Source organism: Aquarana catesbeiana, linkage group LG03 (genome assembly GCF_042186555.1).
Source record: "Aquarana catesbeiana isolate 2022-GZ linkage group LG03, ASM4218655v1, whole genome shotgun sequence".
NCBI classification, from domain to species: Eukaryota; Metazoa; Chordata; class Amphibia; order Anura; family Ranidae; genus Aquarana; species Aquarana catesbeiana.
The window spans coordinates 316,863,463-316,877,458 of record NC_133326.1 but is presented as its reverse complement, the minus strand read 5'-3'; the positions used below and the strand labels follow the sequence as shown (position 1 = coordinate 316,877,458).

The 13,996-nt window shown below is 39.4% G+C and overlaps 2 protein-coding genes across 2 annotated transcripts in view; one reads left to right on the top strand and one right to left on the bottom strand.

Annotated features, from left to right (window-relative positions):
* The window catches only part of CHPT1 (choline phosphotransferase 1), a 56,647-nt gene extending 50,293 nt beyond the window's left edge, over positions 1-6,354 (top strand). Inside the window, exons 8-9 of the mRNA XM_073620328.1 lie at positions 2,599-2,709; positions 4,721-6,354. Coding sequence (XP_073476429.1) covers positions 2,599-2,709; positions 4,721-4,765 — 156 coding nt within the window. The 3' untranslated portion in view covers positions 4,766-6,354. The remainder of the gene's footprint in view (positions 1-2,598; positions 2,710-4,720) is intronic.
* The window catches only part of SYCP3 (synaptonemal complex protein 3), a 96,168-nt gene continuing 85,735 nt past the window's right edge, over positions 3,564-13,996 (bottom strand). Inside the window, exons 8-9 of the mRNA XM_073620329.1 lie at positions 4,944-5,048; positions 3,564-4,800 (exon numbers count right to left, since the gene is read on the bottom strand). Of these exons, the coding sequence (XP_073476430.1) occupies positions 4,747-4,800; positions 4,944-5,048 (159 nt within the window). The 3' untranslated portion in view covers positions 3,564-4,746. The remainder of the gene's footprint in view (positions 4,801-4,943; positions 5,049-13,996) is intronic.

Genomic DNA, 13,996 nt, shown 5'->3' with positions numbered 1-13,996 from the left:
TACCCACAACCTTTTATTAAAAAGAATTCTACCGTTTGAATTACGCATTTATAAATGCAGGACGGTTGAAAACATATATGGATTTTTTTATTCTTTAATTTGATTCTCTATTCACTGTGTAGGCACAAGGTCAGAGTGTAAGGATTACAACATGCTGATATAGTTACATACGTCAGCACAGGAATATCAGCCCATACCCTGTAGTCCCTCTACTCGGGAGTGAGAAAGGACTAAAGCACCTGACCGCACAGGAGCATTCCAAAGAAAAGTTACTTACAGACGATATTGCATTAAAAAAATAAAAATAAAAACACTGCCATTTACTATTGGCACAAAAGAGCACGTATAATGGGAGTTTAAGAGACTTTACAACCACTTTAAATTGTAAGCTCCATGAGGGCAGGTGTAAACTCAAAACAAAAACCCAAATATTATATACAATGAAAAAATGTATTATATTGAAAAAATAAACCAGTGGCATAATATCTCAAACTCCTATCGCGCATGCACATAGAGGGCAAGCTTCGTCAACCTAGTCAAGAGTCTCTTAAAGGCGCAAGAGCACCAATAAATGTATGCTGGTATACATTAGTCCAAATGTAAGGAATTCTATACAGGATGGAACAGAGAGCTGAACTCCATGGCTTGGAGAGAGAAACTGCTAGTTGGGGAGAGAGAAACTGCCAGTTGGGGTCCTTTGAATAAAAGGGGTCATAAATCTCTGGTGAGTGTGCTATGTACCTATCTGGTGCAGAGGAAGAGCACGATTTCTTTTGCTATCACCTTTTCACTACCTTTTTTGGAGTTTTTTTGCACTGAGCACTTTAATTGGTCTTTTCAGTTGTATGTATGTTTATGTTTTGATGACACTATAAATTTTTGTGGGGGTTGTGAAAGTGTGGTTTATTCTTTCTGGTTGTTTGATTCCCATGAGGACAGGGTCTTTATATAAATGTACAGTATGTAAAGCCTTACATAAGCTGTCAGTACTACATAAATACTTGTTGTTAGTAATTTATGAGCAATGATTACAAAACCATTGCAGCTGACATTTCTTCACCGTCCTTCCTTTTCCTTGTATTCCTTCTTTCCCTGTCTACTTTCTCAGTGGCCAGGGGTATTTTATGTTACCTATTTATTATAGAAAATAATTTGGTAAAACAGTTAAACCTGAAGTATAGTTTTTTTTAAAATATAGCACCAAACACATGTTATATGTAATGGTGTGTATCCCATTACCTGCAGATAGCTGCTGCTAATAAAAAAAATCTCTGTTGCGCCTCCTCTGAGCCACTGGATACTGTCCTAAGTGGCTGTCTTATGGTGCTGTAAAGGTTAACAGAAGCCACTGCCACTGAGAAAAGTAGCACATCTCCGCCATACACCAAGCTCCTACTATTATTGTCCCACAGTGCATTGTGTTCTTTAAATGGGGTGGAACAGTTGAATGACAGGATCTCTTCTGCTTATTCAGAATGCAATGCATTGTGGGACGATATTGGTAAGAGTCCTGTAAATGGCGAAGGGATCGGATGAGCAGTGCAACTTTTCTCAGTAGCAGTATCCTTCACAGCACCAGGAGACAGATGATCAGAAGAGCATCAACTCTGTGGAGGCACAGCAAAGAGGATTTTTACTAAAAGCAGCTGCTTGCAGGATATTGGATACACATCCTTACACATAACTAATGTGTTTGATGCATTATACCAAAAAAGCAAATACTTAACTTCAGCCTAAAGTCATTGTAAAGGCAGAAGGTTTTTAATCTTAATGCATTTTATGCATTAAGATAAAAAGCCTTCTGTGTGCAGCAGCCCCCCTCAGCCCCTCTAATACTTACCTGAGCCCGCTCTCTATTCAGCGATGTTGTAGGATGGTCTCGGCTGCCCAGGACTCCCCTCCTCATTGGCTGAGACAGCAGCGTAGCGCCATTGGCTCCTGAAGTCAGTCAGCCAATGAGGAGAGAAAGGGGGCAGGGCCGGGCCGCAGCTCCGTGTTTGAATGTATACATGGAGCTGCAGCTCGGCTTGGGTGCCCCCAAACCAAGCTGCTTGCTGTGGGGGCACTCATCAGGAGGGAGGGGTCAGGAGAGTCGAAGAGGGACCCAAGAAGAAGAGGATCTGGGCTGCGCTGTGCAAAACCACTGCAACAGAGCCGGTAAGTATGACATGTTTGTTATTTTATACACTGGCCTTCAGAACATAATCTGAAAGGCCAAACAATTAGGCTCCATTCACAGCTTGGTGTTCCATTTTGTGGGCGGTATCGGCGTGATTCAGAAACGCCGCAAATCGCCGTAAACAAACAGAATCGCAGGACGTGTCGGGTGTCCCGTTATTCTGTTTACGTGTTTTTACCACGATTCATCGGGCGACAATCATGGCAAAATTGCGGGGATCGGAAGGGCGTCCTGCGATTTGCGGCGTTTCTGAATCGCGCCGATTCCACCAGCAAAACTGAATGCTAAGGTGTGAATGGAGCCTTAAACATTGTCCTTGAATAGTGTTTAAGTGCATAAGACTAAAATTTCTAATTCCTGTAAATTAAACTCAGAAGGGCATAAGACTAATTTAATTTATTTTATTTCTTTTTTTTTAGGTTATTTCATTGTTTGAATTGACAAGATACTGCATAGGCGTTTGTCTACAAATATCAACACACCTTCGGATATCTGTCTTCAGAATCCCTTCTATCCCAGCTGCTGTGCAGGTTCAAAATCAAAATCATACTGACTGACTGCTAAAACAAATGGAGGAAAAGAAACAGGGGGGAAAACAATAAAATACATTTATATGGTACCATAAAAATAATAGGACTCAATGAGACTTAAATTACTGGTTGCCTAATGAATAACTATGGCAATCCATTTTCTTAATTCAAATGTAATTGAAAAAAGAGCAAGTCCATTGGATTCTATACTTGAGCAGTGGTACAGACTACACACATCTGCTCTTTTGCTCATGAATTGTAGGAAGATATGGGTAATATAATTCTCTTCTCAAACATATTTTTAGTGACAGTATTCTCTGTCAGTATTCCTTCAATTTTGGCAATGTTATATCTGAAGCATCATTTGGTTTCCTTCACATTGTTAATGATTAGCTTATTGGGCTTGCCAAAAAGAAAAGATATACCTAACCTACTAAAATAAACACAATTTATTATTTTTGAATCTAAATGGATTTGCTTTTTCATTTAATAGCTTTTAATTGTTTAACAATTACAAGTTTCTTCTCCTCCGTAAGAGCAGTTCTAAAATTTTCTCATTCTTACCATAAAAGGAAATTAGTTTTAATTTGTTTTTATTTATTGCCTAATATAACAAATTTAACAAGTTTTTAACCTTTTTTAAATTACCATTACCAGCTAAAGACATGCTTCTGGACCAATGTGACTTTTTTTTTTTTTTTCTTGCTTGTAATAACCCTTATAACACTGGGCCAGAATCCAGCTGTACAGTGTTCTTGAACTGGAAATAATCTTGTGAAGCACCAAGCCATGTGGTATTTGTGCTCTGTGGAGCTGATTAGTTTATTTTTGTTTTAAAAATGAAATTGAATTGATACGGTTTAATAAAATGTTTTATTTTGTACAGGTAACTGTGTTGTGTTTGAAACATAGCATACTTTGAAAACGACTTTAAAGCTCTAAAAATTATTACAGAAAACGCATACAGAAGGCAAAATGTAGTAGAAAATATTTAGGCTCTCAGGCTTGTAAGGATAGCACATAGCTGGGGATACAGTGTCTGCATGGCTGACAGCGATAACAATACACATTTGTTCATTTTTTTGACAGCTGAGATTCCATATCCAAAAATACTTTTAAAAAATAACATGGGTTACTTCTACATCCACTGTTTTGGTGGGTCCTGCGTTTTCACACATCTAAATTTATACTAATGTATTTAATATAAAAAAAACTTTCTGGGACAGTGTGAGTAAAATGCTCTTAAAGCAGTCATAAACTCAGATCCACTGTACTCAAACCCACAGGAATTAGGGATGGAGAGCAGCTGCAGTAGAGTGAACATAAACTTATACAAACAAAGCAGTTTGTATGGCACTTTGATTCAGGTCAAGTGACTTGCATCAGCTGTGAATTATGGGAGCTGGTGTCAGTGAAGTCTTCATTTACTTTAAACATTTTTCTGAAGTCAACATCTTAGTACACTGCCATTACAGCTTCAAGTCATGTGACTCGAAGTTTCATGGGGCCTGCTTTTTCAGCTGATAAGTTAATTCTCACTTTCAGGGAGATTTACTAAGACTGGGGCACACAGAATCTGGTGCAACTGTGCATAGTAAGCAATCAGCTTCTAACTACCACATTTAAGCTTTGATAATAAAACCTAGAAGCTGATTGGTTTCTATACAGAGCTGCACCAGATTCTGTGTGCTCCAGTTTTAGTAAAATCCCCCCTTAATTTCCCATACTCAATGCTTGCCTAATTGAGTTTAGGTTTGCCTTAATGATTTACTTAATGTTCCTGCATTCCCTTCCTCACTTTACCTGTAAATGTACACAGACACAACTTGGTTCATTGCCACTAGCAAGTTTTAGATACATACTGTACACCACAAAGCAAAACTGTTTTACATATTAACATTTCATGTTTCTTTAAAACAAAACCAACTTTATTTAACTTTGTAAAAACAGAAGTCAAAATGGGACTTGTGTTCTTTTTGGTGGATAATCATTTAATTATATGTTTAAATAGGTAGAAGTTATTCCTTCAGGGAGCCATCAGAATAACATTGACTGAAGCGACTTTCGAACACTTGCCATCTCTTGCTGTTGCTGACAGAAGAAAAAAGAATGAAATAAGTTAAAATATTTTTATATTTATCTCATATATTTTGATAATAAAGCTGAAAGTAAAAAAAAAAAAATAATGTATTGAATGTCTCGCATGACAATGCAATCACTAGAATTTAACTTACGGTGTCCATAAGAATTTTCTTCTGTAACAAAGCCATTTCCTTTCTGAGTTCATTTTGAGCACCAGATAAAAGGTTTTCTTGGTTCTTTTCCAGATCATGCATGTTCTATAAATATTGAAATTTTATTTTTTTTAAATACACTTTTTAAATTCTAAGACGTATTATCTCCCTCCTGTCTTTATATGTGTTATAGCTGCTACTCCTTAACAAATGCAGATGTTTAGTATTAAAGTGTTCAACAAAACCCACAACAGTAAAAGCTATCTGTACATGCAGTAAAAGATGCTTGTTATACTCACTGTGGAACCTAAGGGGTTAATCCTTTGCATTATTTAAAAGGTTGTTTGATCCTGTCTTCTCTGATCCTCCCCTTCTCTCACAGTCCCCTGACCATCTCCTGATAGAACAGAACCTTGGGGACAAACTGCACATTGTCAGTTTGGTGGGTACTGCTAGAGAGATTTTTTTTTCTCTCGGGAGGGTGCATATGATCAGCACAGGGCAAATCGGCACTGTACAGACAGAGGGTCAGGGGTCCTGCAGCCTAATAAGAAAGTCAGAGTAGAATGAAAACTCCTCCTAAAGGCTTTAACCAGACACTGATAGAAGTCACAGGATTGCTATATACTGTTGATGAGAAAAGGTATTTAGCAGTTTATATTTAGTAAACTATTGCATTTCTATGTTCTGTGTACTTTGGGAGACCAGATATTGTGAATGCAGGGTCCTGGGTTTAGTAACACTTTAAGATCAGACATAATTTAAAGGTTTTTTTATTAATAAAAACTGGAAAGTTCATTCAGTTTGTGAAAGCTAGTAATATATTTGATCAAAATAACTGACTAATAGGAATGGGTGGGGTAACCTTGGGTCATTCTCCTACTCACCAATTAAATGGCTAAAATTACAAAATGTCTTTGGGACTAAAGGTGTAAAACGTGTAGCAAAGCAGATCCCACTCCAAATAAAAGGAGGATGCTAAGTTGCTGAATGCTTGTTGCAGGATAGCGATTTTAAAAAGAATTAAAGCCATCCAACAATGACAGCCTACAAGTTTACTTTAATACCTTGTGTGTTACAAAAGCCTTCACTACAGCCATGAGCCCTTGTTGATTGTCTAAGTTTTAATAGGCAGTCCATTAAGCTATGCAGTAAACCCTGTTTTGAGATGACTATGTGGGGCATAATAATGCAATTTTATATATAATGAAAAATAAGGTTAATGCAGTGCATTGGAACATGTATTTATCAAAAATATTGCTCAGTTTTCATTAAAATGAAAGAACACAGGGATCTATTTTTAAAATAAATGCTACAGGTCATTTGTTCTGTTATGGCTATAATATGGTTATTTTTAAATGCTGTACTTTATAAATCTTTAATAAAATTACTTTAAATGTTGGTGATCTAAGTACAGTTGCATTTGTTTATGCCACTTCAGTAACCATGGCTCGTACTGCCCTTTTTTCTTTCTTTTTATATGCTAATGAGTAACTAACCTAATGAAACACATTTTCCAAATGCATATTTGTTATTCTGATTAATATACAGTATATTTTACCAAATTATTCAGGCTTAAAAATGAATATTACATAAGAATATTGCCTTTGCAATTTCTAAGTTGTAGGTTGAAGTGAGCCAGCCACTCCTGCCCCCTCCACAGCCTGGCGCTCCAGTGAGGGGCAGAGAGCCAGTGACTGACATTTACCATCTCTGTGCAGGCTGAGGATAGAGAACTGTGCGATCAGCCTTGTTCGATTGCTCAGTTCTCAGTCTTAGAGGTGGTGGGGGGGGGGACAGCTGCAATTGGTGCTTCAGCCAACTAGATGAGCATGATTTTTTTTTTTTTTTTTTGTGATTCCTAAACTTCTCTTTTAAGCCACATGTAGACTGATTTATAAAACTGAAACAACATAGCAACCAGCTAGCAGAGGGCATGTTACTTTATCTAATAAGTAAATAGCTACTTGCCCAAGCATACTTTTGTAGGCTACCTATCCCTTTAAGTTGAAAATGATCCCTGCAGCATTTGAGCTTTGTAATAGAGTTCTACATATTTATTTAGTGTAAATTGCTAGGATAACTGGTATACTTTCCCAGCCACTTTTAAAGTTCCTCCCTAATGAAACAAAAAACTGACCATGGCTTGATAAAGGCCACTGACCAAGAGCATTGGTACTTGGAGGAACCCAGTGTGTTATTGATTCACTAAAAGTCATCTCTATTTGTGTTGTTACTGGATTGAATGAAGGGTCCCTCCTTTCCTGTCCATATCTTTGTAACAGCGCAGAGAATGAAGGGAAATCTCCCCTATTGGGACATAGACCACAAAAAAACATGACCGTGTTTCTAGGGGAGACATTGGGTGTCTAACAGACCCTTGATGTCTCCATAAAGAGGATCTGTCACCTGTCCAATGCTATCACATAGGTTCTTGTAAGCCCCCTCATAATAGCAATAAAGTTAAATAAAAGTTAAAAATAAAAAAATATATATATTTAAAGCAACTCTGTTGCCCTGTGCACATCTACAAATGCAAACACAGAGCACGGATGTGTATGTAAACAGTGATTGCACACATAATTTTTTATATTTCCACAAATGAGAGCAATAATTCTAGGCCCATACTTTATGGTTTACTCTAAAATGATGAGCTGAGGCATTTAAAGGGTCACAGACGCACCCAGTTTTGAGGCTTGACATGTTTGTATCTATTTACTCTATACTACCTCATCTTCTTTTTTTTTTTTTGTAAAAAAAAAAAGGGGGGGGGGATTCAATTGTGTTTGTGTGCACTAAAATCAGTTTAAGTGTATTTTTTTTTCCCCCTGAAAATGTAGACATAATAAACAGTTGTGCAAATATTGTGCAACATAAAAATGCAACTAAAGGGAAGGGCCTCTGCTTTCAGAACATATGTAATGTTCTGGGGATTTTAAGTCATTTTATAGCCAAAAATGCAGATTTTGCAACAAAAAGAAAAAGAAAAAACTGCTTTAGAGGCGAAGTGGTTAAAATAAAATTTAAAAGCTGGGGCTACACTCCTCTGCTCCTCATGGTAAACATTTATCATCCTTTTGTTTACAGAAGCACTGTAAATATCTGGCGATCCTGCAAGTCCCCAATTCATTAACCCTTTCACTGCTAGGCCTTGTGCTCCATTTTTACCCTCGGGTGGCCAGACCATTTTTGCAAATTTTGCTCTTTTATTTTTCACCTATAGCTTTCGAAGTTTGTAAAAGACCCCCCAAACCATATATTTTCTGAAAGCACATGGCCAGTAGAATAAAAAGAAGGCACTACTGATTTCTAAGGTCCCATGATATTTGCTTATGTTTATCAAAACAATATTTTTACTAAAAATCCACTAAAATCATGATTAGCAGATAAATACACAGCAAATTTCACAAAATTCCTACTAAATATAAAAGCTTAACCTGTATTGAGTTAATAAATAACAAATATTTGTAAATTTTACATTGCGCCTTTTTGCAAAATGGTGAAAATCGAACGTACGCAAAAATGTAAATATCCAAATTTCTCTAACAATCTGAAGATTTTCATTTTTCCCTTACAGCTTTCAGAATTTGTGAAAGACCCCCAAAACCAAATATTTTCTGAAAGCATATGACCGCTAGAAAAAAAAGGTGCTACTGATTTTTTAGACCCCGCGTTATTTGCGCAAATGTTTATCAAACCAATATAATTGCAAGAATTACATAAAACCATTTTTAGCAGATAAAAACACAGATAATTTTACAAAATTCCTGCTAAATCCCTACTAAATATAAAAGCTTAACCTGCATGGAGTTAATAAGTAAGAAAAAAAATAGGATTTTTATAACAGCTTACCTGTAAAAACCTTTTCTTTTGAAGTACATCATGGGACACAGAGCCATAGTAATTACTCTGTGGGTTATAGTCCACCTTCAGGTGCTGGACACTGGCACACCCTAAACAGGAAGTTGCCTCCCTATATAACCCCTCCCACTACTGGGAATATCTCAGTCTTGTAGCAAAGCAATACACGTGTATACTAGAAAGAGGGGCGGGACCTCTGTGTCCCGTGATGTACTTCAAAAGAAAAGAATTTTACAGGTAAGCTGTTACAAAAATCTGATTTTCTTTAATCATACATCACGGGACACAGAGCCATAGTAATTACTATGTGGGATGTCCCAGAGCAATTCCAACTGAGGGGAGGGAGACACAACCATGAGCCATAGTAATTACTATGTGGGATGTCCCAGAGCAATGCCAACTGAGGGGAGGGAGACACAACCATGAGATCAGAGGATTTATACTGCTGCCTGCAGTACACTGCACCCAAAGGCGACATCCTCATGTCTTTTTGCATCCACCAGATAGAATCTGGTAAATGTATGGATTGAAGACCAAGTTGCGGCCTTGCAGAATTGAGCCATGGAATCTTGATGTTTTGCCCACGAAGCACTAACAGAGGAGTGCGCTTTGATTTGAGAGGGTAGAACTACCTCTTTAAACCATAAGCTTGAATGATTACTTGTCGAATCCATTTAGAAAGAGTAGATTTCGATGCTGCCTGTCCTCTTTTAGGACCTTCAAGCAACACGAACAAAACATCCGTTTGCCGAATCTGAGCAGTCGCCTTTAAGTAGACTTTGACTGCTCTCACCACATCAAGAGAATGTAGTGATTTTTCTTCCATAGAACAGGGTTCTGGAAAAATGAAAGTAGAACAATATCCTGGTTTAGCAAAAAAAAAAAAAACCTGATATTGCCTTCGGTGAAAAGTTAGGATGAGGACGCAATACTACCTTATCCTTGTAATTAATAAAAATATGGCTATTTACAAGAAAGAGCAGCCAATTCTGATACTCTTCTTTCAGCAGATATGGTTACCAGAAAAAATAGTTTCCCTGTCAAAAAAGGACCAAGGGAATATGTCGTATCGGCCCAAAAAAAGGGTGTTTTGTAATGCCAACAAAACTAAATTCAAGTCCCAAGGGTTCAGGGGTTACCTAACCGGAGATTAAGTCGTGTTACCCCCTGAATAAAGTTACGAACCAATAATGCGAAGCAAGTGGTAGTTGAAATAAGGCCCATAAGGCCGAGACCTGTCCTTAGAAAGCACTCAAGGCCAGCCTTATTTCTCACCCCATCTGCAGAAAGTCAAGGATTCTACTTTTGACCTATTTCCTGGGGTGCAACTCCTGGTTTCACATAGACATATGTTTCCCAGACTCCATAATATATCATTATGGAGGCCGGCTCCCTTGCATTAACCCAGGTAGAAACTACTGAACCTGACAGCCCACGCTTATCTAAAGTGTGGGTCTCAATAGCCAGACCGTTAAATTTAGCGTTTGTAAAGTAGGATGGAACACCAGACCTTGCGAGAGAAGGTCTGGCCGTGATGGTAGGGTCCATGGGTCCCCTACTGCCATCTTTACGATTGCTGCATACTAAGAGTTCCTGGGACCTGCTGGGGCCCACAAGAATCAACGACTTCCCTTCCTGCTTGATCCTGCGAAGAAGTTGTGGAACGCAGGCAGAATAGGATGGAATGCATAAATCAGTGAGAACCGATTCCACGGGAATAGCAAGGCATCTGTTCCGCATACTAGCGGATCCTTTGTTCTTGACACAAAGTTGTCGATTTCTTTGTTGAACCTGGACGCAAACAGATCTATGTCTGGGATCCCCCATTTTTGACATATTGGCAGGAAGATATCGGGGTGAAGGAACCATTCTCCCGGGAACAACTGGTGGCGCCCAAGATAGCATATGATTCACCTTTCTCTGGGCCGCACAACTTCTTGTGCCCCCTGGTGATTAATACAGGCCATTGCTGTGGCATTGTTGGGTGGAATCCTGGCAGGACAATACCGTAAACTGAACGTTTAGGCCCTCAGGACCAAGAGCTCTGCCTGAATTTCTAAAATGTTAATGGGCAAGGCCATTTCTGATCTGGGCCACTTCTCTTGGACAGTTGCCTCTTCCAGGACTGTTCCCCAACCTAAACAAAAAATGTTGGCATATTGTTGTTACCACTTCCCAGGTAACTGAAGGATTTTCCCCTTAGTAGATTTTTGGATATTAACCATAAACTGAGGCTCTGGCGCACCCAGCCTACAGCACCTGGTATTTCCAGATGGTCTCTCATCTGGGTCCTAACCAGGCCCGACCCTGCTTAGCCTCAAAGATCAGATGAGATCGGGCACTATCAGGCTGATGGAGTCAGACACATTGGGAATGTAGAGCTTGAACCCTTTGTTCCAAGCTGATAGGATACTGTTTTGAAGCAGTCTCGAATTTCATCTTGTTTCGACCACCTAAATCAGTTCCTTTATGGCGCTGATCTTTGCCTGGGGTAAGAATACCCTTTTGTGGGTGTATTTATGATCGGACCAAAGTATTTTAGCCGCCTTCATGGTTTTAAAGAAGATTTCTCCTAGGTTAAGAATCCGACCTAGTTATTCCAGGTAGTTGAATGTGGTGACCGTACTTTGGTCTAAGTGGGCTACTAACTGGTCTATCAAGAACAGATCGACTAGGTAAACCATAATAATTATACCTTGGGCCCTTAATCTGGCTAGAAGATGGGCCAGAACCTTTGTAAACACTCAAGGTGCAGTAGCTGGATCGGAAAGCAGAGCTACACACTGAAAATTAAGATTTTCCACCTTGAAAAGTAGATATTACTAGTGAGCGAGGAAATGGGCATATGGAGGTAAGCATCTTTGATGTCGATTGATGCCAGAAGTTCTCCTCGAATGGAGATAACTGATTTGGATTGACTCCATACGAAAAAAGAGTGGTATTATTCAGGAATTGAATTTAGATTTTTGAGATCCAGAATGTCCATTCAGATTTGGCACCGTGAAAAAAAGAGGTTTGACTCAAACCCCAACCTCTGTTCTTACATGGGGACCCCCATGATCACTTTTTTCTTTTTCTCTGGGTCCTTAGAAACGTTTGATCTGAGAAAACGAGGAGACGGGAACTCTTGGAACTCCAGTTTGTACCCTGGAGCTATTGAGCAAGTCCCCCATTTGTCTCGACACTCTTCCTGCCAGATCCTTGAGAACTACAGAACAATTCCCCCTATTCGATTGAACCTGAAGGTGGAAGCCGCCGTGACTGCCTGGAGGCTGATGCCTCTGGCACTGGAGAAGGAGCTTTAAAATGAAAATACATTTACTCCCTTTCTTAAATGGCAAAAGGGGTGCTTTCCACTAGAATTTCTTTGGATGTATTATCCAAAACATCCCTAAACAGCTGTTTCACCACAAAAAAGGAAGACTAGCCAGGAGCTTCTTACAAGGCTCTTGGTGAAGGGCGCAAGGCCTGAAGGATAGAATCTCTCATAGCAACTATTGCAAACATAAAGCTGCATCCTGGGCCTGCTGAGCAGGATAACCTTGAGCACCTGATTAAACTGGTCTCTCAATGATTAAGCAATTACTGTCGGCGCAGGCCGAGACAAGTTTATATATATATATATATATATATATATATATATATATATATATATATATATATATATATATATATATATATAATTTTTAATAGGAATTCCACCTTTTTATCCGTGGATCCCCAAGCATTTGAGCATTGTCTGCCAGACAAGTCAAACTTCTTCACAGAGGATATAGCAGCATTAATTGCTGGTATACCCTACTTAGTGAATTTCCTCCACCATAGGATAAAGTGTGAAAACTTTTTAGGAGGGAAAAAAATGCTTATCTGGGTGATTCTCTCAGATACAAAAAAGCTTTTCCAGCAATGAATGGACAGAAAAAGGCATGAACAGCTTGAGGAGGCTTTAGTGAACCGAAACACTCAGTTAAGGGTACATAAATGTGGAGCGATCATTCAGCAAGAAATTGCACCATCAATCTTAAGATTGGAACAGCTGATTCTACTGCATTTGACTCCTCAGAAGAGGAGTCATCAGCCTCACCACGGTCCCCTGAGGGAATTCGTTTTCTCCTGCCCCTAGTTCCTCAGTTTGAGAGTCCTAGGTAATGGAAGAGAACCTGTCACATTTTGACCCACGCTTTTTTTTTTTTTTTTTTAATTATCATAAAATAAACAGGGGCTGCAGTGTTAAAAAACAGTTGCAGACATTTCATGGCCCTGATGCTCACTCTGACCAGCCACCCCTCTCAGGGGAGGATGCCATTTGTAGAGATGAGTAGGCTTTCCAGAGCTTGAGGGAGATCTTTTAGCTCTTTTTTGGGGGTGTTTAAACCCCTCCTTCTGACCATAGCCCAATGCACAAAGTAGAGGTACTACCAGAAGAAATTGCATCCACTGCTTGAGCAATAGTCCAGCTACTGCTGCTGCTATTAATGCTCCACCTGATGCAAATAGTAAATGTGTCAAATAGGAAATGCCTGTGTCACCAAAACCTGTTCCATGCTCTTCTTTGCTCTTATGTCTCTCCGACAATTTTGCAGCCAGCATAAATGGAGATTTTCTTTTTTTTAAAAAAACACATTCCCGTGTTGGAGGACGCCAACGCTGCGCTAAGCCCCGCCCCAACAGTCGCATCACGGCCCCCTCCTTTCTTTTTCAAAAAAAGAGTTTTCCTGCGCAAGCACGGGCCTCCGATCCGACGGGATTGGCTGAGTGAGGGAGGGATGGTGTGGAGGAGACCTGGAAGCCGCCGCCATGTAGGGGCAGTGAAAGAAAACGTAATTTCTGATCGTTTTTAGTTCTGCCTTATACTCAGTCTCTTGAAGACGGGAAGAGTTTAGCTCAGGTGGGGGTGCCTAGAGGAAGCAAAATCCCCCAAACTTACTGAAGGTCTGACTGCTAGCCGGAGGAAAAAAGTCTGCTGCTTCTGTCAAACAGCGTGATCTCTGAGTAAAGCATGAGAAGGTACGTGCTCTATACAACCCCCAGTGGTGACACTTAGGCATGACAACGTTTACTTCAAAGGAGACATTTCATAAGAAAATTTAAAAATTCCTTAGTAAAACTCCACTTACCTTTCCTGCCGCAGGGTTTTCTGTGGTAAAACCAACAGACCCAATCTTCACCCTTCACGGTGGGTTCCGTTAACA